Raw genomic sequence first — 27,279 nt, forward strand, 5'->3', positions numbered from 1 at the left:
ACGTGACAGGAGCGCGCACGCCGTGATGACGTCTAGAGTGCGCGCCGCTGAGGAACTCATTGAGCTTTTGCTGTGTAATATCTGACAGAGCTGCTCGTCTTCCGCTGACCAGAGTGTGTTTCTGTGACTTCGTGACCCTCAGTCGGTGATATGGAGTACTTGATCGGGATCCAGGGGCCGGACTTTGTGCTGGTGGCGGCGGATAATGTGGCGGCGAGCAGTATAATCCAGATGAAGCACGGTGAGTGTGTGTTAGCATGTTAGCGGCTAGCTAACCGGACACACAGCTAGAGCACAAACACAGATAAAGTTACTCTGACCAATACACATGTCGCAGAGCACACTGATGAACCACACGGCACTGTTTATACACTTCTGTCTGATTCTGAATGATGTCAGCACTTTAGTGTGTGTGGCGATTAGCCGAGCTAGCGTTAGCGTCCCTGTGCTAACTCTCAGTCTGAACTGATTTGCATGTTCATATATTCAGATTTGGGGCTCTGGGTGTGTTAAACTCCACTCAGACTCTAGCGTGTGTGTGTGTGTGTGTGTGTGTGTGTGTGTGTGTGTGTGTGTGTGTGTGTGTGTGTGTGTGTGTGTGTGTGTGTGTGTGTGTGTGTGTGTGCGTGTGAGAGAGAGCGAGAGTGATCGTCCTCGAGTGTGAGAGGATGAGTTTGCGATTCACAGGAGAAAGTGAAAGTATGAGCCGCGAGTGTGTACACACACACACACACACTCTGTGTGTATAAACTCTCTCTCACACACATACTCACACACACCATACCTACTCTGTGTGTATAACTCTCTCTCACACACACACTCTCTTACACACACTCACACACCTGTAATAAATACTATAGTATATACTTAATGTACTATATATTACCATAATATACATAGGGATGAAACGGTATGGAAATTTCACATCATGATTATAGTGACCCAAATTATCACGGTTATCAATATTATCACGGTTTTGTTCAAATGAGATGAAACTATTCAAAAAGAACAGGGCTGCATTTCCCGATAACGTTGTCTCTTAGCGCGCTACGAAGACTCTAAAGGTATAACTTAACTAAAGGTTTACCATTTCCAGGTGTGTTCCTCGAACTATACCTTAGGAGGTTGCTTAAGGTAAACCTTCTTAAGTGCGACGTTAGCAGGTGCTGTCCGTGGCGGCGGTGCTGAAGTGGCTTATATCGATGGCTCAAGAATCGATTGTTTACTCTATGCAGGGGCTGTTTCACTGCTTTATGCGAAAAATAAAACAAGCACTTCAGAAATAGTTGAACTTGCAAACTAAATTTTATATAATTCTGACATGAGTACGCGAACCAGCAATTTCATACTCAACCGCATCATGCGTCAACCCGATACACTTAAGGCCCGGGTATACTTCACTTACCGCACCCGGACGCGTCACGCGCGCAGCCCTGTCCGCGCGTCTTTCAAAGTATACTACACAACGGATGCGCGCGGAGGATCGCGTTCGACACATGCGCAGTAAAAAAGTGTCTATGCTCTACCAGACATCGGAGGGCAGCACTGAGTCCTGTCATCAACGGGACATTCGCTGGGCATGATCGGAGAAGAACTGTAGTGCATCCACCATTGCAACATAGTTTGGAAGAAACACTGAAGAATCAAAAATTCTCTCTTTTTTTCCCCAAGCGTGTTGTTTTTAAACTGGTCTTTGCACACTCTTCTTCGACGGCTGAACACTGTGCTCAATACTGTGTTTATTGCCACCTAGTGGACTCTTCTGTACTGCTGGCGCATGCGCTGTTGCACGCGGACCGTCCGCGAGCCCTCCGAGTGACGAAAATTACGTCATGCGGGCGGTGCACGAACGCGGACGGCCGAAGTATACCCGGGCCTTAACTGACATTTATAGCCTATTATTACAATATATTTTCCATAGTGTGTTAATTTACTCCACAATCAGGGATGATTGCCCAGCATTACATTATTGTGTAAATAGCTAATTTCTGTTACTGAATGAACGCACCGCCACCCCGAGGTGTTACTCAGCCCATATCCATCCCCAACCACCTCCAGAAAAGCCCCAGGCATAAAAACGGAGAGCCGCCAGCAGCTGGATTTCAGGGCTGAGAGGAGCTCCGTCCAGTTTGTCTCGACAAAGTTGGACCAACAAGATCTAAAAGCTGCTCAATTTGCTGTCGTCAAAATTTTATTTTGAATAGCGGCTTCTGACATGGTAGCCAGGGGACTAAAGTTTTCTCGTATGAAATAGTGCATATACACTAAATGGCTCCGCGGACGGCGCCGTCTTTGATTTAGCACAACTATTCGCTGTCTCGCTGCCATAGTTTGACCAAACTCCCCTCCACAATCATTCCCTTTAAATAGGCTCCTAAGCTTTTCCTGTCTAATGGTTTGCCAGCTGATGTACCTTTGGATAATATAATTAAAAATCTAACAACCATTAGTGTAATGACAATTGTAATCCTTTCATTAAAAAAAAAATAGCCTGATTGAACATTGGGTGTATATTACAACTTCAGAATTATATTCGTATAGACTGACATGTAAAGAAGCTTTTTGCACAGTGGTGGGCACTAGTGGAATGAACTGTCAATAGTGATAAGGTATAGCTAAGAGTGGTCCAGACCAACCTTACGAAAGTAATACTTACAGAAGGTATTCTTATCTAAGATGGTTTCGGGAAACACGTATTAACGTTAAGGTAAACCTTAAGGTATAACTTAAGAACGACGTAGTGTTAAGAAGGTTTCGGGAAATGCAGCCCAGATGCACACACTTAAAACATTTCAACAAGTTTTATATTTGAAATTCAACGAACAACAAATAACTAAAGCAGCTCTAAGCACTTTTTTAAGCTAGATTCTGTGGGATTTCCTTCCCAAATGGCCGTCGTCAATAGCAACGCATAAAGAATAATTTGTTGTAAATATTATCTCTGTAAATATATTCTCAAGCAATATTCTCATCAGTGTTCAGCAATGATGCATTTAAATCTAGCATATTTTTGTGTAAGAGCCCAAACAGTATCCTAGTTAAATAACGCACATCCATATTTCCATATGATTTGACAGTTTATTTTATTAAATATCAAAATATGTGCATCATACCTGACACCTAGATGATCACTTTACAGTCAGTTTTATGACTGTCATTCTCTTCAAATGCTATTGAAGTTTGAAACCTGTATAACGTTACCAAAGTTGTGTGTAACTTTAGAGACGGTCCCTAAATTCGCCAGCGTTGTGCCAGTCATATCAGATGCTGTGGCTCTGCTGTGTTTGTTTGAAACTATTTTCGCTGCTGAAATAGAACAGAAACGGTCAACCTCTGTATGATGAGTGAATCTCTTGCGTACATCGCACGTTTATCTGTGTTTTGAGAGCAGATTTCAGCGAGTGACAGCCGCGCGCGCTCTGAACAAAACTCCGGCTGAACGCCTCTGATTATGAGACCTTGCATTCATAAACTCAATATAAACACGTGTGAGTGGTTATAATGCGACACGCGATTATAACAGACGGCTTTGGAGAAGACTATAATAAGTTCAACAGCCAGAGTGACTAGTGTGCAGCCGAAATATAACGTTACACCAGCAAATGGCGGTTGTTAATGTCGAGCCCTGATTATTATCCCTTAAATGTCACCCTAGTCTTGTCTGAATTTGTTCGTTCGCTTCACGTTATTATTTCCCAGACGTAGTTTTGGTATTGAGGTCAAAGTCCACTTGCCTTGCGTTCGTAGTTTTGAAGTGTTTCCCCATTACAGAGACTTTCTTCTGGCATGTTCTGCAGACAGGGTGACCATCTTCCATTAAAGCTACACTGTGTGATATTTTCCCCCATCTAGTGGTGAAAAGGTATATGACCATCCAGTGAATATTAGTTTCTCTTCCTCTCGATTCCGATTTGGTTTTAACTCCTACGGTGGCCGATTTAGTCCAAGATTAACATGGCTTCCAGTTCCACCTCGTCCACATTCGACCATCGAGTGTTAAAATGCCAAAGGCCAAGCTTGAATTTACGGGAATGTCCCTCTTTGGCTAATGTACTTTCAAGATGGAGGATCAACATGGCGACCCGCATTCAAACCCTCACCCGTATGTGTTTACAATGGCATATTATAAACTTACGAGAATACTTTATTACTTGAAAGAAGTAAATATACATTAATGAGCACATATATTTTTATATATTTTTGAAAGAACTAAGTGTTTTTAGCTAAGAACAAACTAAAAAAGTTACACAGTGTAGCTTTAAGTTTCCCTCAGGACTTTTGTAAAAGCCAAAATATGAGCACACCTCAGATTTGGTCCATTTAGAGGCTGAACAATCCCCAGAGTGCTGTCACTGCCTTCTGCCATTTCTCCTCATTCAGAAAACAGCGGTGCGCTGCCAAACTGGACAGGATTTACCGCGAGTTTTCACAATCGTGATAATCACACACGGTTTTAATGATAATACAATTTTAAACGATATTACTAACCGTCACTAAATTTTATCGTGGTTTATCGAGAAACCGGTAATCGTTCCATCCCTAACACACACACACACACACACACACACACACACACACCTACTTTATGTGTATGCATATACACACACACACGCGCACACCATACCTACTGTATGTGTGTATATATACACACACACACACACACACACACACACCGTACCTACTGTGTGTATACTCTCTCTCACACACACACACACACACACAGCACACACACACACACCTACTTTATGTGTATGCATATACACACACACACGCACACCATACCTACTGTATGTGTGTATATATACACACACACACACCTACTTTATGTGTATGCATATACACACACACGCGCACACCATACCTACTGTATGTGTGTATATACTCTCACACACACACACACACACAGCACACACACACACACCTACTTTATGTGTATGCATATACACACACACGCGCACACCATACCTACTGTATGTGTGTATATACTCTCACACACACACACACACACACACACACACACACACACACACACCTACTGTATGTGTATGCATATACACACACACGCGCACCATACCTACTGTGTATATACTGTCTCTCACACACACACACACACACACACACACACACACACACACACACACACACACACACACACACACACACACACACACACACACACACACACACACACATACCTACTGTGTGTACTCTCTCTCACACACGCACACACACCTACTCTGTGTGTATATACTTTCTCTCTCTCTCTCACACACACACACACACACACACACACACACACACACACACACACACACACACACACACACACACACACACACCTGTAATAATAATAAAGTATATACTTAATGTACTATATATTACCATAATATACTTATAATAGAAAGGTAATAATCACAATCTTTTATCTGGCCATTCTGCCGTTGTGTCTGATATTCCAGAGCAGATGTGCAGCTCAGAGCTGGAGCACATCTCATGAGTTCTGACTGTCAGAGTGTGACCCAGTGAATTGTGTGTGTGTGTGTGTGTGTGGTTATGATTCCAGATTATGACAAGATGTTCAAGCTGAGTGAGAAGATCCTCCTGCTGTGTGTGGGTGAGGCCGGAGACACCGTGCAGTTCGCGGAGTACATCCAGAAGAACGTCCAGCTCTACAAGATGAGGAATGGTGCGTTCATTCCTCCTCTAGAGGCTTGTGTGTGTGTGTGTGTGTGCGTGTGTGTGTGTGTGTTCTGATGGTCCTCCTCTTTCCTCAGGATATGAGCTCAGCCCGGCCGCGGCCGCGAACTTCACGAGGAAGAACCTGGCGGACTATCTGCGGAGTCGGGTGAGTCTCTAACATCTGCCCAAACCTCAATATTACATCATCAGAATCATATTCAACAATCTATTACATCATCAGAATCACATTCAGTAATCTATTACATCATCAGAATCATATTCAACAATCTATTACATCATCAGAATCACATTCAGTAATCTATTACATCATCAGAATCACATTCAGTAATCTATTACATCATCAGAATCATATTCAGTAATCTATTACATCATCAGAATCACATTCAGTAATCTATTACATCATCAGAATCACATTCAGTAATCTATTACATCATCAGAATCACATTCAGTAATCTATTACATCATCAGAATCACATTCAGTAATCTATTACATCATCAGAATCACATTCAGTAATCTATTACATCATCAGAATCATATTCAGTAATCTATTACATCATCAGAATCATATTCAGTAATCTATTACATCATCAGAATCATATTCAGTAATCTATTACATCATCAGAATCATATTCAGTAATCTATTACATCATCAGAATCACATTCAGTAAGTAATCTATTACATCATCAGAATCACATTCAGTAAGTAATCTATTACATCATCAGAATCACATTCAGTAAGTAATCTATTACATCATCAGAATCACATTCAGTAATCTATTACATCATCAGAATCACATTCAGTAATCTATTACATCATCAGAATCACATTCAGTAATCTATTACATCATCAGAATCACATTCAGTAAGTAATCTATTACATCATCAGAATCACATTCAGTAAGTAATCTATTACATCATCAGAATCACATTCAGTAATCTATTACATCATCAGAATCACATTCAGTAATCTATTACATCATCAGAATCACATTCAGTAATCTATTACATCATCAGAATCACATTCAATAATCTATTACATCATCAGAATCACATTCAATAATCTATTACATCATCAGAATCACATTCAGTAATCTATAAGTTGTGCAGCACAAAACTACTATAACTATAACGTGTATGGGATCGTTTGAAAGATTAGAACATCAGCTTTCTCACTTTTGCATTTGTTACATAGAAGATAATAAGATCTGAATTCAACCCCCCCTGCAATGACCCCCCCCCCCCCCCTTAAAGGATTAGTTCACTTTTAAATAAACTTCTGCTGATAGTTTCCTCACCCTCATGTCATCCAAGATGTCCATGTCTTTCTTTCTGCAGTCGAAAAGAAATGAAGGTTTTGGATGAAAACAGTCCAGGGTTTTTCTCCATATAATGGACTTCAATGGGCTCCAAACGGGTCAAATGACAGTTTCAGTGCAGCTTTAAACGACACCAGATGATGAATAAGGGTCTGATCTAGACAAACCATCAGTTTCTGAGAGAAACCCAGCAGTATTTATGATATTATTTTACCTCTTATCAGACGAGTGTGATCGTCTCTGAGCTCAGACATAACTTCCGGAGAGTGAGGTCAAATACGAGCGTGGTTCTAGATGTATACGTAGATGCCTCATTAGCGCCTGCACGGATCAGTAGAATGAGGCATCTACTATCGATATATCTATAACCACGATCTAATGTGACCTCACTCTCCTGAAGTTATGTCTGAGCTCAGAGATGATCACACTCGTCTGATAAGAGGTAAAATAATATCATAAATACTGCTGGGTTTCTCTCAGAAGCTGATGGTTTGTCTAGATCAGACCCTTATTCATCATCTGGTGTCGTTTAAAGCCCTTTGAAGTCCATTATATGGAGAAAAAAGTTTACTTAAAAGTGAACTAATCCTTTAAGAAAATCATATGAATAATATGGATGGTTCTTCAACCAATCAGATCAAAGATAGTTTATCGATTAAAATGCATCAGCATTGTGCTTGAGTATGTTTTTAGAGCAGGGGTTTTCAAATTGGGTGAATGTGAGCCTCCCCTTAGAGTAGGTAAGGACAGCCGAGCCCCCCTTCCCCAAAATCCTGTCCGCCTGCTCTAACCCACACACGCCTCGGCAGTAAATGCCATCTTCTGTGTGTTCCTGGCAATGATGAGTTTCAATAACAACTAATAAAATGTAAATAATTTTTCATATTGTATTTTATTTCCTTTTTTTTTTTTAAGAAGTGCATTCATAAATCTTTGCAACAGCAAATAACTTCCAACTTTATGCAGGCCTATTTGAGGCTACTTTTAAAAATCACAGAATATCAGTAGGCCTAACCATAAGTCAACAAAACATGCTTAACATGTGAATGTCACAAGTGTGAAACTTGTGTCTGGGTCTTAAAGGGATAGTTCACTTTAAAGGGGCTATATGCAACTTTTTCCCCAAAATAAACGTAACAATAGCCTTTTTATTTTACCATTTATGACTCAAACATCTCCTGATGAGCATACTGACACCTTGTCCGCTCACAGTGGGTGCACCTATAAGCCTGTATCCTATTTTTCCTATTTTCTGGCAGGTCGTTTTTTCCCGCGCTGTCTGCGGATGTGACGTCACCACCGCTGCGAGAGCGAGCAGAAAATAAGAGCAGTTCTGTTTTTTGGCCACAGGTGTCAGTTGCGAGTTTAAATTTCAGAAAAACGCATATAGCCCCTTTAAAATGAAAATTCTGTCATCATATACTCACCCTCAATTTGTTTCAAGCCTGTATGAATTTCTTTCTTCTGCTAAACACAAAGCAAGATATTTTGAAGAATGTCAGTAACCAAACAGTTAACTGGTCCCATTGACTTCCATAGTAAGAAAAAATATATATACTATGGAGGTCAATGGGACCAGTTAACTGTTTGGTTACTGACATTCTTCAAAATATCTTGCTTTGTGTTTAGCAGAAGAAAGAAATTCATACAGGCTTGAAACAAATTGAGGGTGAGTATATGATGACAGAATTTTCATTTTAAAGTGAACTATCTCTTTAAGCGCACATTTTAATGCACATCATCTCGAAAAAAAATCAGCACAATGGACAGCTCTCTGATCAATGAACGACAACGCTTTTTGTTCACAGAGCGCATAACACATAACAGTAAACTGCATTGAAGGCATGTTATCAGATCAAAAAGATATGCATTACAATTTTTTTTCAGCCACATACAAGATTTGTATGTGGCTAAAATTATTTAATATCATATTCAGATTTAAACAATAAACAAAATGCACCATTCATGTAATTTGCACGTGTCATTCACGTCATTTGAATTTTAATTTTGAACTTTGAATAACCGCCCATATCAGTGGGAACAATGAGGTTGCCGTTATGCGGTTATTCAAAGTTCAAAATTAAAATTCAAATGACGTGAATGACACGTGCAAATTACATGAATGGTGCATTTTGTTTATTGTTTAAATCTGAATATGATATTAAATAATTTTAGCCACATACAAATCTTGTATGTGGCTGAAAAAAAATTGTAATGCAAATCTTTTTGATCTGATAACATGCCTTCAATGCAGTTTTGACGCGCAGAGGTGTTCGATGCGGGGCTGCACTGCAGAGAGAAATAAACGCAGGTCGTCCTCCACCTGCAGCCTTCTGTATTTATTTTTAATCATGGTCAGTGCGGAAAACCCACACTCACACAAGTGGAGGTGAAGGGGATTAGGACTTGCATAGCCTTAGTGGAGATCTGAGGGAACTCGCTCTCCACAGACAACCAGAAACTCGTGATCGGCATTTCTGCCAGTCTCTGCTTCAAGTCCACATTCGAGCTGAGATCGACCAGTTTTTGTTAAAGCTTAATAAAAATGTAAAATAAAAAAGTTCGATTTCGTGCATTGATTTGTATTAGTAGGCCTACACTAGTCTTTTCTGTCTGTGTCAGCTGCAAAAATTAAGTTGAAGATCGCCATCTCCGTATTGAACACGCCTAGCCTACAGAGAGAAATGCACATCATGGATTACATTGAGGAACATTAGCTAGCCTATTTCTTTTCGTTTTGAATAGTTTCGTTTAAAGAAATGTAAAGCTTTCTTAAATATTTTTCATGTCTATGAGGCATAAACTGAGTTTCGATTAATTTATAATAAAAAATTAGAGATATGAGATATGAATTTATGATGCGCTCCAGTTCACGCGTGCAATGCAATTGATCGCGGCTATATTTGGTTCTTATTTATTAAATCCAGGCAATTTGTTGAATAAACATTTATTAAAATTAAGATACAATTTATACAAAACGAAATTCACTTTAAACTAAAGAGTCTTTCTACAAAACGAAACTTAATGAAGTGGTCAATCATGTCTGACCCACTCCATGTCCCCGATGCATCCTATCTTACTCATGGTGTTCACTTTTCATAATCAACATATAGATGGAAAAAAATAACATAATATTTTAACATATAAAACTAAATGCGTTTATTTAATGGCTACAACACATAGGCTATTAGGCGACGCGAGTATATGGTTTATTTTTATTTTTTCTTCACGTCGCGCCTCCCCTGTGGCTCTTGGGCGCCCCCCAGGGGAGGCGCGCCTCACCTATTGAAAACCGCTGTTTTAGAGCAATACAGGTATACTAGTGTTTCCCCCTGGGGCGGCCATCTTACGCTTCAGGAGAGATCTGTGCATTAGTGTGAGCTCCGCCCATTATATCTCCCGCTGGCGATGATGTCATCAGTCACAAACACAGCTGCGCAACACACACACACACACACACACACACACACACACACACACACACACACACACACACACACACACACACTCTTAAACACTGAAACACACAGCTGAGCATCACACACACACTCTTAAACACCGAAACACACAGCTGCGCATCACACACACACACACACACACACACACACACACACACACACTGAAACACACAGCTGCGCATCACACACACACACACACACACACACACACACACTCTTAAACACTGAAACACACAGCTGAGCATCACACACACACTCTTAAACACCGAAACACACAGCTGCGCATCACACACACACACACACACACACACTCTTAAGCACTGATATACACACACACACACACACACACACACACACACACACACACACACACACATACTCTTAAAGGGTTAGTTCACCCAAAAATGAAAATTATGTCAGTAATTACTCACCCTCATGTTGTTCCAACCATGTAAGACCTTCGTTCATCTTCGGAACATAATTTAGTATATTTTTGATGAAATCTGAGAGCTGTCTCACTCCTCCATAGGCTTTCAGAGGGACTGAAACTTGATGGCCCAGAATAGTAAGTAAAAACGTCATTTAAGGAGTCAAAATGACTACAGTGGCTCTGTATTAAGTCTATCATGCGACGAAAATACTTTTTGAGCGGAAAAACAACAAAAATAACGACTATCACACTATTATTGTTGTTCAATTTGAGCCTCTGACGAGAGTTCGCGGGAGTGCCACGACGCATGCGCGAGAACTGAGATTACGGCGTTCTTCTTCTACTACTACTTGTTTCTGGCTGCTCACTCTTTCGGAGTAGGGTTAATCTCAGTTCTCGCGCATGCGTCGTGGCACTCCCGCGAACTCTCGTCAGAGGCTCAAATTGAACAACAATAATAGTGTGATAAAGTCGTTATTTTTGTTGTTTTTCCGCTCAAAAAGTATTTTCGTCGCATGATAGACTTAATACAGAGCCACTGTAGTCATTTGGACTCCTTAAATGATGTTTTTACTTACTATTCTGGGCCATCAAGTTTCAGTCCCTCTGAAAGCCTATGGAGGAGTGAGACAGCTCTCAGATTTCATCAAAAATATACTAAATTATGTTCCGAAGATGAACGAAGGTCTTACATGGTTGGAACAACATGAGGGTGAGTAATTACTGACATAATTTTCATTTTTGGGTGAACTAACCCAAAGTTCTTAGTTCTTTAACTGTTCCTGAACGCGACTAAATCAGCCAGAAACACAGCCGGATACGAGCTACGGTGGGTCTATAGGGACATCAACGAATAAAACGATTTAAAAAAAATGTATATTATAAGAATTATTATTACTTATATTTATTTCACTAATAATTTGACAGCACTTAAAAGTGTATTCTTACAAGTTAAAGAACAATGTTTGTGGGACTAGTGGATTTTTGAAGGGGCTAATGAAAGAGAATTTTACTAGACAGATTAAAACGTCAATAGCAAACTAGGGAATCATCAAAATGCAAGAATGATTCTGCATTAATTGGCGATCGATAGTGGATAATAATATAAAGCCTAATGTATTATAAACTGACGGTAACAATGTTGCGCTGTTGACGCTCGCGCTCGAGGAGAAATCAATGTTACTGAATGATTCAGCGCTTCAATGAATCGTTGAATCATCCGTTTGAACGAATCGACTCAATGACTCACTCATCAAAACGGTCACCTGCCGCCACCTACTGGTGGTTTACTTTCATGTTTAAACACTCTTTCCAACTTTTCTTATTTGTATATTCAAAAATATTTAAAACAATCTCATAATTTTTTTTTTAATTTTTAATTTTAAATTATATAATTTGATCGGTAACAGCTAGGGGTGTAACGATTCACTCAAATCCTGACGATGCATATGCATCGATCTTGAAACGTGCATTTTGAGTCGTGAATCGTTTATTTCGGCCGATAATCGATTAAAAATGCTAAGAATTGAACGAATCGCGATTCAGTGCTTTAAAATTAAATAATTAACTAATGTTAAAAAGATTTTAATAATGCATTACTAAATGTTGAAATTAAAATTAGGTAAAATAAAAGTGCAGTTCATTATTAGTTCATGTTAACTAATGTAATTAACGAATGTTAACGAATGAACCTTATTGTAAAGTGTTACTGCTTTTTTTGCCCACTCTCTGAGCTTTTTCATAGGGAAGCCTATGAATGCATAAAATATGCATAATCGAATTTTAATGTGAATCGAATTGTCAAAAATTGTTCTTGAATCGAATCGAAAAGCTATGAATCGTGAATCGAATCGATTCGCTTCCTACCCAAAGATTCACAGCCCTATAGTGCCCTATTATTCTAATTTAATTTATAGATCAAATTTAAGAATATAAACTGAAAGCTGAAGCATAGCCTATATTTAATAAGATTATGGGAAAAAAATGCCCTTAATAAAAGGTAAAATATCAAAGAAATGCAGATTTAAATATGTCAAAGAAGATTGAACACTGTTGAGAATATTTTTTTCGGAATAAATTTTATTTACAACTAGGGATGTGCTCAAAATATCGATACAACGATACGTCATCATGAACTCCTGCCGATGCGCGTATCGAAACTGAGCTTTTGAATGTAATCAACGCAGCGCAGGTTTTCAGTTAATGAATGAACGGAACATTGCAGCCTCACATCCATTAAATAGCAATACTCTGTGCTCCGTTGCTATTGATATAAAACAAAGTCTCAGATTTCAAATTACGTCCATTTTATTACGAAATTCAAAAACATAAATACCGTTTTGGCGCAGCTCAACTCTAGAGAAGGGGCGGGAACGGATCTTCTCTTCCGCATTAATACTTAATACCAGTTACAGCGCGAAATAAACATGAATGAACATCAGGACGTGTGTTAAAAGCTGGAGGACAACTTACCGAAACCCGAATCATGTCACATGGAATCGCTCAATCAGTGTTTCAAATGCGGAAAGACGTCAGTAAAACAGCTTGAAATCAATGTCATGTAACGTCACCATTACCTCAAAAAAAAGGGTAAATGTGGGGAAAAAAAAACATGTCCATAAACTCATTAGTCAGCCAGAAAAATTGACTCTAGGATGGGACTCAAGGAGCATTTTGCTAAATATATGCACCATATTCCATATTCATTGTAATTTTTAATGTTCTTCAATATTTAATGCATGTTTGAATTAATCTGGCAATTTTTTATGACAGCCACCATTTAAATGTTTATATTTCAATTTTTTTTTATGTAATTTGTAAAGTTAATATTATAAATATATAAAACTATGTAATTTAAGTGTTTGTTCAATACATTTAAAATTATAGTACAACTGACTCCCATAGTTTACAGCATTAGTTAAGAGGTTTGTTTTACATTCCATAATTTGCCATGTAGCCTATTGTACCTGATATATATCCAAAATAATCAATATTGAACCAAGCTTTTTATTATTTAGTCCAAAATGTATATTATTTAATTTAACTAAAAAAAAATGTAAATGACAAAAACAAAATAGTTTTTCAGTTAGCACAACTGTTCTAACACTGGTTATTCAATAAACATATTACTGTTACTAAACTCTGCTCAAAAGAAATTTAATTCCAAATTGATCCATATTGTGATGCGTATCGTGACATTGTTGGTGATACACACACACACACACACACACACACACACACACACACACACACACACACACACACACACACACACACACACACACACACACAAATCCGGACAAGCACGTGAACAGGCTTAATGTCAATGAGGAAAAAAAAGTGCCTGGTAAAAAGTCACAGTGGCTGGTGGTCAAAAAAGTTATAATTGAGGTATAATGTTCAATTTATGGAGATTTTTATTTGTGGTAAAATCGTTACAGCCCTAGTGAAGGGTCATGTGACACTGAAGACTGGAATAATGATGGAATAAATGACACTTTACTGTATATTCACAGCTGATCTACTGGAGTGTGTGTGTGTGTGTACAGCTGATCTACACTGGAGGAATATTACACTGATTTATGATTCATTTAGACACTTTATATGCGTCTCTTGCTGTTTATCCAAGTGCAACCGGTGCAAAATGTGCAGAGAAACAGATGCCAGTGTGTGTGTGTGTGTGTGTGTGTGATATCACGGGGACGGAGGTCGTCGACACCTGCGCCTCCTCTGTAATGTGATCCTGCTTGTGTGATACATTCCCCAAATGTGTGTGTGTGTGTGTGTGTGTGTGTTAAACTCAGGGCAACATAGAGTGCACCCATCTGTGTAAAAATGGGCTTGTCGCCATCCTGGCTCTTTTGTCTGCTAGTGTGTGTGTTAATTTGTTAGGAAGAGTGTAACTGCCTCCTGTCACAATAACAGAGTGGAGAAAATGATTACAAAAAACAATTAGAGCGAGCCGAAGGGGGGAGAGGGGCGTCTCTGGGGAAGAGGAAGTCTACAAGTTCATCAATCTCAACGTCCGTCCGTTTCAAAACATCAGATTTATTCACATTCACACTTTATGCCAACAGGTTCCACGTAATTGGGTTGAATTTAATTAAAATTGTTTACTTCAGTAAACTTCAATTTTTTACGTAAGGTTAATTCAATGCCATTTAGTTAAAATTAACATTCTTAATTTTGTCCAAAATGATTCTAAAATGAATATTAAAAACACGTAATCCAGTTTAATTGATTATTTTTATTTAGTGAAATACTATTTTTACAACATTTACAAGATCTTATTGGTTAGCCAGAAGATGGTTTTGTTACATGGCATGCCCAAAGTAGTAGTTTTTTATTATTAAAAGCACTTTAATAGTCATTAGCAGGTCCTCAGCATAAGCACACGCTCTACACTTAACCACAATAACCTCCACAAACATAACATAACACACACTTTTACATGCCAACATAACACAACATTAAGCATTAAAAAGTCTCCATCTTGTTAAAAATGCATCAACTACACTGAAAAAAATGATTAGTTGAATTTACTACTATTTACAATCAATTTATTTGATCTCAATTTAAACAAAAACACATGCAATTCCCATAGAACCAAATCTTTTTTTTTTTAATTAAAATAAAAAAAACTAAATTACAATTATTTAAAACGAGCACAAATTAATTATGCTTAATTTAATCGGGCCATAATATTTTTTTTTCAGTGTAGCACTTTATTTAAACATTTACTCTCTGAATTCAGCCCCTTTGCAAAGCATGATGGGAAGGGAAAGTCTTGTTTGATTGGGTTATTTGATTGAAACATGTTATTTCAAAGTGAAAACATAACATGAATCAATTACATTTGAACCAGAAACCTGATATAATTGTGTAAAATCAAGATGGATTGCTTCAATAAAGTGAACAGCATCATATCATATTTTTCTGAGTGTAGTACAACCTTGTGTATTATTTAACCCGTGCTCAAGCCCTTGGGGACGTTTAAATGAGAGTGAAGTCAAGGACCGGTTTCTAAAAAAACAACTGTGCCGTTGGGGCTCCCTGGAGCGGCTGGATCTGAGCGTCTCTGCTTTATTTGGACCGTCTCTCCACAGTCAGTCCAGCAACAGTTTGCCGTCGCTGGCACGCGCTTGCCGCCCAGAACCCTGGCACACATCATTACTGGTGCCATATTGCGAGGCATTCCCCAGTTCCGCTACAGATCAACAATTAATACGGCAGATTGGGCGGAGATGCCAGTCCTGGGGCGGCGAGTGAAACAGTGGCTCTTTCATCTCCTGCTCTGTTGTTCAGAGAGTGTGTGTGTGTGTGTGTGAGACAGGTGGAGGGGTGGATGGTGCTCGGGGGAAGTCGCGCCACTGCTCCGCCCTGCTGGGAGAGATGTGTGTTGCATAGGTGTGTCTCTGGGGGGTGTTTACTAACGCAAGCGTCCCAGCGAGAGCAGCCCTGGCCCAGATCAGATTAAAGCCTCTCAGGTGAGATGAGCTGAGCTGCTGGACGCCATCTTGCACATTCACTGTTACTCTATTATAGATGCCAATGACGCACCTTTGTTTTTAAGAGTAGTGTGCGCTGATGAAACGTGTGCCGTTTAATTTCTGCTGCGCCAAACACCAATAAACAACTAATGTGAAATTGCAAACACAGCAGTTTTATATTTATATTCATTTATCTCAGGTTTTATTCTTAGTTTCTGTTTTTATTTTAATTTTAAGTTTTTGTTGTGCGGTTTTGTAATTTCTTATAGTTTTTTTAATGTCTATATAGTTTAAATTAATAAACTAATCAAATTAATTTACTAATTAAATAAATTATATATATATATATATATATATATATATAATATATATATATATTATTCTATTCATATTTCTATTCTATTTCAATTTCTATTCATTTTTATAAATTTTTTATATTCCGTTTTATTAGAATTGTAGTAATTTTTAACAAGTCTATATAATTTATAAATTTTTATTATTTTATTTAAACCAGTTTCTATTTTCAATTTTAATTTTAAAGTTGTAATAATTTTGTGTGTTATTTAATATTTTTTTTATCCATTTTTATTAACATTTGATCTCTTTTTATTTTGTTCAGTTTTAATTTTAAAGTTTGAGTAATTTTGTTGTGCGTTTTTTAAATTTTAAATAGTTTTTTAATAAGTCTATATACTTATACATTTTTCTTAATATTTTATCAGTATGCTTTTATATTCGGTTTTTATTTAAAAAAATTTAATAATTGTGTCATTTTTAATAGTTTTTATCAATTTATATTGATATTTTATATCAGTTTTTATTTTATATTCCGTTTTACTTTAATTTTAGTCCGTTTTAGTAAATTTGTTGAGTTTGTCATTTTAATAACAAATTTGTTAATTTTATATTGGTTTTGATTTTTATAGTCATTTATACATTTCAGTCATTTCGTTTTGTCATTTTATATAAATATAGTTTTTTAAAATCTATTTCTATTCCTTTTTATTAATATTTTATATCCGTTTTGATTTGTATATTCCGTTTTGTTAGAATCTTAGTAATTTTGTTGTGTTTTTTGTAATTTCTAATAGTTTTTTTAATGTCTATAGTTTATCAACTTATCATTCATTTTATTAATATTTTATATCAGTTTTTATTTTAATTTAAATTAAAGTTTTAGTAATTGTCATTTTTAATAATACATTTTTGTTACTTTTATATTGGTTTTGATTTTTATATGAATTTTAGTCATTACGTTTTTTGTCATTAAGTTTATTTTTAAATAAATATATAGTTTTCATCAATTTCTAATCATTATTATTAATATTTTATATCCGTTTTGATTTGTATATTCCGTTTTATTAGAATTTTAGTAATTTTGTTGTGGTTTTTGTAATTTCTAATCGTTTTTCAATGTCTATATAGTTTATCAACTTATTGTATTAATATTTTATAAGTTTTTATTTTAATTTAAATAAGTTATTTTTAAGTCTAAAAAAAATAAGTCTATTGTTTTTATACAATTGTATTTATATCAGTTTATTTTATTCATTCTGTTTTAGTAATTTTGTTAGTTTTTTTTCATGTTTAATAGTTGATTTTAATGTCTGTATAGTTTTTATTTATTGTTATTAACATTAAACGGCTTGTGAATATTAGGCTGCTATCACTTTAAGAGTGAATGCACGGATACACACGTGTTCTCAATTCACTAATGGCATAACCGGCAGTGTTCACTAGCGATTGGCGAGGGTTTATTAGGCCCTGCTGGTTTATGTCCCACTAGGAAAGCAAAGACTAGCCCGTTTCATGCTAACTTTAAGTGTGCTTTGTTGTTCAGTCACTAGTTGAGCATGAAGTTGACGAGTCTCTTTAAATGTCTTCAGCTTTAACATTTAAATGAGTGTTATCATTGTAAGAACGGCACACTTCACCTTTAAATCCCGCCGGTGGCGCTGAACCCGTCCGAATGTGTGTGATATCTCTGCAGTGTGAGAGCTGTGGAGGCGGAAGCGAGTGAGTTTGGAGATAGAGGAGGACTGGGAGAAGTTTTAATGAGAGCTGGCAGAGCTCCAGGGCATCGGGTGAGGAGGCGGGTGGGTGCTGGCGGCAGCGGGGGTGCTGTCTTCCTGCAGATGTCACACTGCTGGTGACACCACGACCCCCCCCAGACCGCCCCTTCGCACCCCGTTCTCGGCTGTTTCACACCCCTCCCTTCCCTCTCCTTCCCTCTCTCTCTCCACTCCTGGGGAAGTTCGAGTTTGGCTGCTGTTGGGCTTTTATTTTATTTGTTCTGCACAGATATCACATGGATGGTACAAGAGGTGGAACGAAACCCAATTGGGTTTATACAGAGTTCCACTCCACTTACATGAAAAAACAAAAAAGACACGCAGACAAATAAGTTGAAAAATACAAATAAAAAAGGGAAAAACACATTTTCAGAAGCCTGATTATCCTTTTAACTTAAAGGGTTAGTTCACCCAATGTAAATTCTGTCATTAATTCCTCACCCTCATGTGGTTGGACACCCGTCAGACCTCCGTTCATCTTCAGACACAAATGAAGATATTTTAGTGTAAAGCTGATGCTGAGAAAGGCTTCAGATAGGCCTCCATTGGCATTCAGTACATTTACACTCACAAGACCCATAAAAGGCACTAAAAACGTCGTTACAAAGTCCATCTCACCACAGTGACTCTACAATAATCTTACGATGCGACGACAATAGTTTGTGCGCCAAAAATAAATCAAAATAACACCTTTATCCAGATTGTTCTTGTCTTCCGTGTGTGTCTCCACGACGCATGCGTGAGAATATGACGTAGCGCCGGCGTTCGGGAATCCATGAAATGCACACTTTAGCCCGATTTTGAGAACTACGCCGAGACCTAAAGCACGATCAATGTAGAATTCAACAGCTGAGATACGCGCGTCTTCCTCTGATTGTAAACAAATCTCTTCTGGGTCATGTGTCCGAACGCCGGATCTGCTCATATTCTCACGCATGCGTCGTGGAGGCACACACGGAAGACAAGAACAAGCTGGATAAAGGTGTTATTTTGATTTTTTTTTTTTTTGCGCACAAAAACTATTGTTGTCGCATCGTAAAATTATTATATAGTCTCTGCACTCGTGAACAAATCAATCCAAAATCACAGCCAATCAGAAGAGTGTGGGCGGAGTCTCTCTGCACTCGTAAACAAATCAATCCAAAATCACAGCCAATTAGAAGAGTGGGCGGAGTCTCTGCACTCGTAAACAAATCAATCCAAAATCACAGCCAATTAAAAGAGTGGGCGGAGTCTCTGCATTCGTAAACAAATCAATCCAAAATCACAGCCAATTAGAAGAGTGGGAGGAGTCTCTGCACTCGTAAACAAATCAATCCAAAATCACAGCCAATTAAAAGAGGGGGCGGAGTCTCTGCATTCGTAAACAAATCAATCCAAAATCACAGCCAATTAGAAGAGTGGGCGGAGTCTCTGCATTCGTAAACAAATCAATCCAAAATCACAGCCAATTAGAAGAGTGGGAGGAGTCTCTGCACTCGTAAACAAATCAATCCAAAATCACAGCCAATTAGAAGAGTGGGCGGAGTCTCTGCACTCGTAAACAAATCAATCCAAAATCATAGCCAATTAGAAGAGTGAGTGGGCGGAGTCTCTGCACTCGTAAACAAATCAATCCAAAATCATAGCCAATTAGAAGAGTGAGTGGGCGGAGTCTCTGCACTCGTAAACAAATCAATCCAAAATCATAGCCAATTAGAAGAGTGAGTGGGCGGAGTCTCTCTGCAAACACACTGCACTTAAACTAAATAAGCACAATCAAATTCATAAATATTACACCATTTTAATATTATTAAAAACACATACTGAATGACTGAAATAGTAATTGCTTTTTTATTTTATTTTTATAAACAACACTACAATTTAAAAATATTTATTTATCACTGAACATTTTTAGCATTCCAGCAGACATTACACAAACAAAGCACAATATAACTTGGCCAAAAATAAATATTTTTTTTAGTTTTTTTGGCCATCTTATCTTAGGCCTATTATGCCTACAGGGATCATAATCAAATTTCATGAGAGGTTTTGCGAGCCCAGCACTGAATAAACTCTGGGCTTTGAGCAGTGAGTGGAGTCTGACTAACTTACAACACATTGGCCATTGCCTACAGGAGATCAACAACTGTCTCCGCTGCAGAAACACATGCAAACGGACACACACACACACACACACACACACACACATGCACTGGAGCATTTGCCAATACATTATTACAGTATGAGCTGAGGGCGCTTAGACAATTCTGCGTCTTTCTCTGACTCTTTAAAGGGGGGGTGAAACACTAGTTTGAGGATTTTTCTGCTCATAATGGCCTTCAATGGGAACCAACGGCTGAAGGTCCAAATCACTGCAGTTTCAGAGGAAGGGCTTCAGAGCCTCTGACCAATCCCAGACGAGGAATAGAGTCTGATCTAGAGGAACCATCGGCGTATGATGTCATCACGTGGGAAAGGTCACATGACGCAGGTGGAAGTGCCGAAAAACTCCATCTCATGTTCTCCTCTGACATTGATGTTTCCCCTTTATTTGTGTGAAGGGCGTTTGATTTGGTCTTTGCATGTTGTTTTAACACTGGGTCGGCACTTCCACCTGCGTCACATGACCTTTCTGACGTGATGACATCATACGCCGATGGTTCCTCTAGATCAGACTCTATTCCTCGTCTGGGATTGGTCAGAGCCTCTGAAACTGCAGTGATCTGGACCTTCAGCCGTTGGTTCCCATTGAAGGCCATTATGAGCAGAAAAATCCTGGAATGATCCTCAAAAAACTGAAGAAAGAAACACATGAACATCTGGGATGAGATGAGGAGAGGAGATGATCATTCTGAAGTGAACTCATCCTTTAAAGGGTTAGTTCACTTTTAAATAAACTTCTGCTGATAGTTTCCTCACCCTCATGTCATCCAAGATGTCCATGTCTTTCTTTCTGCAGTCGAAAAGAAATGAAGGTTTTGGATGAAAACAGTCCAGTGGTTTTTCTCCATATAATGGACTTCAATGGGCTCCAAACGGGTCAAATAACAGTTTCAGTGCAGCTTTAAACGACACCAGATGATGAATAAGGGTCTGATCTAGACAAACCATCAGTTTCTGAGAGAAACCCAGCAGTATTTATGATATTATCAGAGAATGTCTAATATGGCGAGAAGTTTCACTCTCACTGAACTTCCGGCTTCTGAACTGGTTGCAGTTCCTCTCTGATTCCATATGAGGGCGCTCACAGGACGAGTGCAGAATGAATGGAGGTCTATGGCGCTATACCAATAAAAATCCACTTTTCTCAGGATATCATTTTTTATCTAGTAATTTGAATGTTGTATTCGAAAGGAAATGCAAATAAATTACACATTGCTGGGTGTTAGATTTTTTAGAGTCACTTATTTGCTTTAAAAAGTCTTTTAAAGTGTCAATGACGTCATACACATGTACGACCAGAGATACTGCTTAACGGCAATCCTTCAGTCGCTCTGGTGCTTTCGCGCTCTGCACTTTCTTTTCTCTCGAGGCATCGACAACACAGCTGACACAGGTAAATACACGTGCTAGAAGAGTTTTTGTTTTGTTTGTTTCTGGTCCCGCTTCAGATGACACGATGCCATCAAGCGGGATCTCTGGTCGTAATCAGTCCTTCACTGACCAATCAGCGTTCATTAGCAGAATGCTAGCGTGTTATGGACAACAACAACTCAACCTGTAAGAAATCAAAAGGACATAAGTACTCGTTCATTCAACTTTCGACCTAAAACCCATGTTGAACTTGCAAAATCTACAATCATTTCTGAGATTTCTCAACGGCAATCGGGTGAAAGAGACAAATTTAGCCGTCAAGCCCCATTGACTTCCATTCATTTTGCACTCATGGCGATCGCCCCCAGTGGAACTCTGGTGGTACTACAACCAAAATTCTGTACAACAGGGCTTAATAGGGAGTGGGCAGGCTCTCCGTAGACGGGCTCTGATATTATTTTACCTCTTATCAGACGAGCGTGATCATCTCTGAGCTCAGACATAACTTCAGGAGAGTGAGGTCAAATACGAGTGTGGTCATAGATAAATCAATAGTAGATGCCTCATTCTACTGATCCGTGCAGGCGCTAATGAGGCGTCTACGTATACATCTATAACCACACTCGTATTTTGACCTCACTCTCCTGAAGTTATGTCTGAGCTCAGAGATGATCACACTCGTCTGATAAGAGGTAAAATAATATCATAAATACTGCTGGGTTTCTCTCAGAAGCTGATGGTTTGTCTAGATCAGACCCTTATTCATCATCTGGTGTCGTTTAAAGCTGCACTGAAACTGTAATTTGACCCGTTTGGAGCCCATTGAAGTCCATTATATGGAGAAAAACCCTGGACTGTTTTCATCCAAAACCTTCATTTCTTTTCGACTGCAGAAAGAAAGACATGGACATCTTGGATGACATGAGGGTGAGGAAACTATCAGCAGAAGTTTATTTAAAAGTGAACTAATCCTTTAAGTGTATGTTGATTAACATGGAGAAGATGCTTATTATCACGTCTCACGGCTGGTCTGAACGCGGTGTGTGTAGTCATGTGATTGTACATCATTTAGCTTATGTCAGACTTTTGTTATCACTAAATAAAACCCTCTCTCTCTCTCTCTCTCTCTCACTCTCTCACTCTCAGACTCCATATCATGTGAACCTGCTCCTGGCAGGATATGATGAGGCCGATGGTCCGGGGCTTTACTATATGGACTATCTGTCCGCTCTGGCCAAAGCGCCCTTCGCCGCTCACGGATATGGAGCTTTCCTCACACTCTCCATCCTCGACCGATATTACAGACCAGGTGATTATACACACTTCATCAATAACACTGATCACTGTTGATGTTTTGGTTTCTAAAGCAGTTTGTGCTGTTGATCTGGTGTTAGATCTGACCCGTGAGGAGGCGGTGGAGCTGCTCAAGAAGTGTTTAGAGGAGGTGAGAGATCACACTTTACTATATAGTCACATTATTATTTTGTATTTTTAATTAGAGATGCATCGATTGATCGGCCAGGGATCGGAATTGGCTGATTTTTTGCCTGATCGGTAATCAAGTTTTTTTTACTGTGAACGAAGACGGGATTTGTAAAACTTGTAAGGTTAAAATAAACACACGACAAACCTAATTAGAGACTTAAACTCCATCAGCTCGTTGAACTGCCCAGTTTGAAGAAGCTAGTAAAGGTCAAACCAGGGTTCCCACACTTCTTGAAAGTTCTTGAATTTCAGACGCATGGATTCAAGGCCTGGAAAGTGCTTGAAAACAAACACAGGTCCTGGAAAGTGCTTGAGTTAAGCATGATCTGCATTGTGTTAGAGTAGTGTGTGTTATTACAAACACTGGCCTTCATGCGCAGCCAAAGCCAGAGCAAAACAGCTTTACTGGAGGAAGATATCTCAATATATTTCTGCTGTTCTGTAAGCGCATCTACTGTCTAAAGCTCTATTCAGATGGTCAGTGTTTCTCTTGGGGTCATAAGGCGTTCTCATCATTGTCTGGGGCTAGTCTGTGATTTTATTATCGCCTGAATCCAGAATGTCAGTGTTTTTCTCCCACCACTCGTGTAAAAATCCCTGGCTGAATGACCTCCTGTTTTTAGACAAACACCAGGTCATGTGGTCATTTAATTACCGTCTGAATCCACATCTCTGAGTTTTCAAGGATATATTACTTCAAAATTCACTGTTTATATCCTTTTTGACCCCTGCAGGCCACCGTACGGCTGCGCTTTGCTGTAATTTAGATGCATTTGAAAGATCTAGACTTTCATTACTGAAATGCTGGCAAGTATTTACAAGAGCAATATTTCATCACCGCTCAAAAAATAAAAAGAAGAAAAGCACGTAAACATTTGAAATGGGCCGTTTTTACGGCAGCGATTATATATATATTAAATATAATATATGCAGGTCTTAAAAGCCTTCAAATTGATTTTTAAAAGGTACATGTACAGGTGATTTAATAAATAATGTTTTATGCTAACAATTAACTTGTCCATATCTTTTCATTTATTTGGAAAATTCATGTATACAATATTATCTCTATATTTTGATGTTTTAATTAGGTAATGTAAAGAAAAAAGTAAAGTTAAGAAAACTAAAATTAGTTTGAAATGAATGTTAAAAACAGGAATAAGAGCTGCAAACTGCATCTTGTACATCAGCCTCTTTCCTCATTGGATTTTATAAAATTGGACATTTTTTCTTCATTGGAAATGGTATTTTAGTTGTCAGTTTATGCCTTAGCGTTACTGCAGTAATGATAGACACAGGTACAGTAGGTATTTTAAATATTGGCAGTAACACACACACCTTTATCGTGTTTATTGTGCTTGATTTCAAATAAAGTGCTTTAAAAAGTCCTTGAATCTGGTGTTCATGAGAGTGTGAACCCTGTCAAACGGCTAAAGCTGGCCAGAGCTCAGAGCCACAGGTCAGCCGTCTCTCATCTCTCATCTCTCATGGGGATAAGCAGTGGAAAGACCAAAGAAAAGGAGAAAACTATGAACTTCATGACCAGCCGAACACATAAACCATCACTTCATGAGTTTCATTTGAGGACACACTCAAAGCTCTTCACGGCAACCTGTCAAAATAAAAGTTCACTTAAAAAAAAATGAAATTGACAGAAATATATCCGGCTACTGTTGTAGCGTACAGTAGATTTAGCAGCGTCTCTGTAATAATAATACATCTCTACTAATAATAATAATAATTATGCCTAGATTGTTTATAAAAAAAGATCAAGTGAAAAATAATCAACCATGTTTACTTGTAAACCGCATACAGCTTTTAAATGTGTATGTATTATTTACTTATAATGATTATCATAAATAAGAAACGTAATACATGTAATTCATTTTTTTTAAATGGTTAAATAAATAAAAAATATATATAAAAAACATTTAGCTGTGGTTTGGTACAGAGTACTGTAAGAGTTTGATGGTATTGGTCCTGTACATCTCTAGCTGGCCACATTTATGACCCAATCATGAGCGGTTATTTGAGTTTTGAACACTTCAGGTTTGTTCATCCACAGGATCTTTTGACTTTTGTAAGACAAGTAAAAAACAGAAAACGGTCAATTTATAACGTTTTGTTTCATAAAGCAACTGATTTTCAGTTATTTCTACTTCTTTCCAGGCACAGAACTCTTATTTTTTTTTAGTTGTTTAAGTGAGAAGATCCTGTTGTAATGTTTAATACTTTATTTTGTAATTAAAACAAAAATTAGCTTTGAAGAAAAAGTGGATTTTAGTTTGTATATGCTGTCAATTATAGTTCTTAGAAAGAAAGTCTGTATCGGCCGATCTCACTAACAAAAAAGCAGAAATGGCCAAGAAAACTGCAATCGGTGCATCTCTATTATTAACCTGATAAATGCAGCTTTGGTGACGTGTCAAATCATACATTTGCTGTGTGTGTTATGCTAACTACCTCAGTGCTCGTAGCTCAATGCTAACCGTGTGTGTCACAGACAGGACATTGACACACACACACACACACACACACACGCACGCACACACTCGCGTCAGTCTCCTGCTCACATCGAGTTCTCTTTTGCTCATGAACAAACAATAACAACAACAACAGATAATTTAGAGTATTCTCATATTCGGGTCTTAAATGAGTTAAATAACGTCTTAAATGAACTTAAAGAGTTGTGAGGAAATGACTGATCTTAAAGGGACAGGAGCACCGTCGGGAACAGAGAAAAGTGTAGCTTTAATGATGATTCATCTATATTTCATTTATTATTTATGCAGTTAAGAAAGGTGTTTGATAACTAGTACATTTCTGTATATGTCTAACAGGGAAGTAAAAATAACATTTATTATAATGGGGTTATGTAAAGATTGTTTTAAGTTCATTTAAATTAAAAGTAGTTTTTTTAAAGTCTAATAAATGTTGAGATTGGTGTCTTTAAGTTATTCTGTAATGTAACGTCATTAATGTTTCATAGAGGCATCAGTGATACTGGCCTTCATTCATAAAAACATGACAATACAACACATATTTATTAAAATATACTGTCTTTAAACTGTTTCTGCATTCATTTGGAGAGTAACTGAAATTATTACAATATCAAAACATTAAATTTGTTTTAATCGTTTCCCAGCACTAATATATTCACATTATTATGTATTTTTAATAGGGCTGTCAAAAGATTAATCGCATCCAAAATAAAAGTTTGTGTTTACATAATATATGTGTGTGTACTCTGTTAATTATTATTTATATATAAATACACACACATTCATGTATATATTTAAGAAATATTTGCATGTATATACATTTATATAATCTATAATATATATATATAATATAAATGTTTTATATATAAAAATATTTTTTTCTTAAATATATACGTGTGTGTGTGTATTTATATATAAATAATAATTAACAGAGTACACACACATATATTATGTAAACACAAACTTTTATTTTGGATGCGATTAATCTTTTGACAGCCCTAATATTTAATCCAATAAATGCAGCTTTGGTGACGTTTGAACGCCAGAGTGAAATCATACATTTGCTGTGTGTGTTATGCTAACCACCTCAGCGCTCGTAGCTCACTGCTAACCGTGTGTGTGTGTGTGTGTGTGTGCGTGTGTTCTCTCCATCAGCTCAACAAACGCTTCATCCTGAATCTTCCTTCCTTCACCGTCCGCCTGATCGATAAAGACGGCATCCACGACATGGAGAAGCTTCCTGTGGGCGCCAAATGAGCAACTCTGGCCCTCTTTTGTACTGCAAACCCTTTAATAAAACCCTTGACCCCTGTA

The 27,279-nt window shown here is 37.9% G+C and overlaps 1 protein-coding gene across 1 annotated transcript; it reads left to right on the forward strand.

Annotated features, from left to right (window-relative positions):
* Positions 1 to 27,279, forward strand: psmb2 (proteasome 20S subunit beta 2). The gene is made up of 6 exons (XM_079829667.1): positions 1 to 241; positions 5,564 to 5,686; positions 5,775 to 5,845; positions 23,129 to 23,291; positions 23,377 to 23,426; positions 27,121 to 27,279. The coding sequence occupies exons 1-6, from the start codon at positions 151 to 153 to the stop codon at positions 27,220 to 27,222; spliced, it is 600 nt and encodes a 199-aa protein (XP_079685793.1). The 5' UTR covers positions 1 to 150; the 3' UTR covers positions 27,223 to 27,279.

This window comes from Gobio gobio, assembly GCF_949357685.1.
Source record: "Gobio gobio genome assembly, chromosome: 11".
In the NCBI taxonomy this organism is placed as follows: Eukaryota; Metazoa; Chordata; class Actinopteri; order Cypriniformes; family Gobionidae; genus Gobio; species Gobio gobio.

What these genes read in the sequence shown, in the direction of transcription:
- psmb2 (XM_079829667.1), top strand. Translation starts at nt 151, where the DNA reads ATGGAGTACTTGATCGGGATCCAGGGGCCGGACTTTGTGCTGGTGGCG. An exon ending in TATAATCCAGATGAAGCACG is followed by an intron (nt 242 to 5,563) that starts GTGAGTGTGTGT and finishes TTATGATTCCAG; the next exon opens with ATTATGACAAGATGTTCAAG. An exon ending in CGGACTATCTGCGGAGTCGG is followed by an intron (nt 5,846 to 23,128) that starts GTGAGTCTCTAA and finishes TCTCACTCTCAG; the next exon opens with ACTCCATATCATGTGAACCT.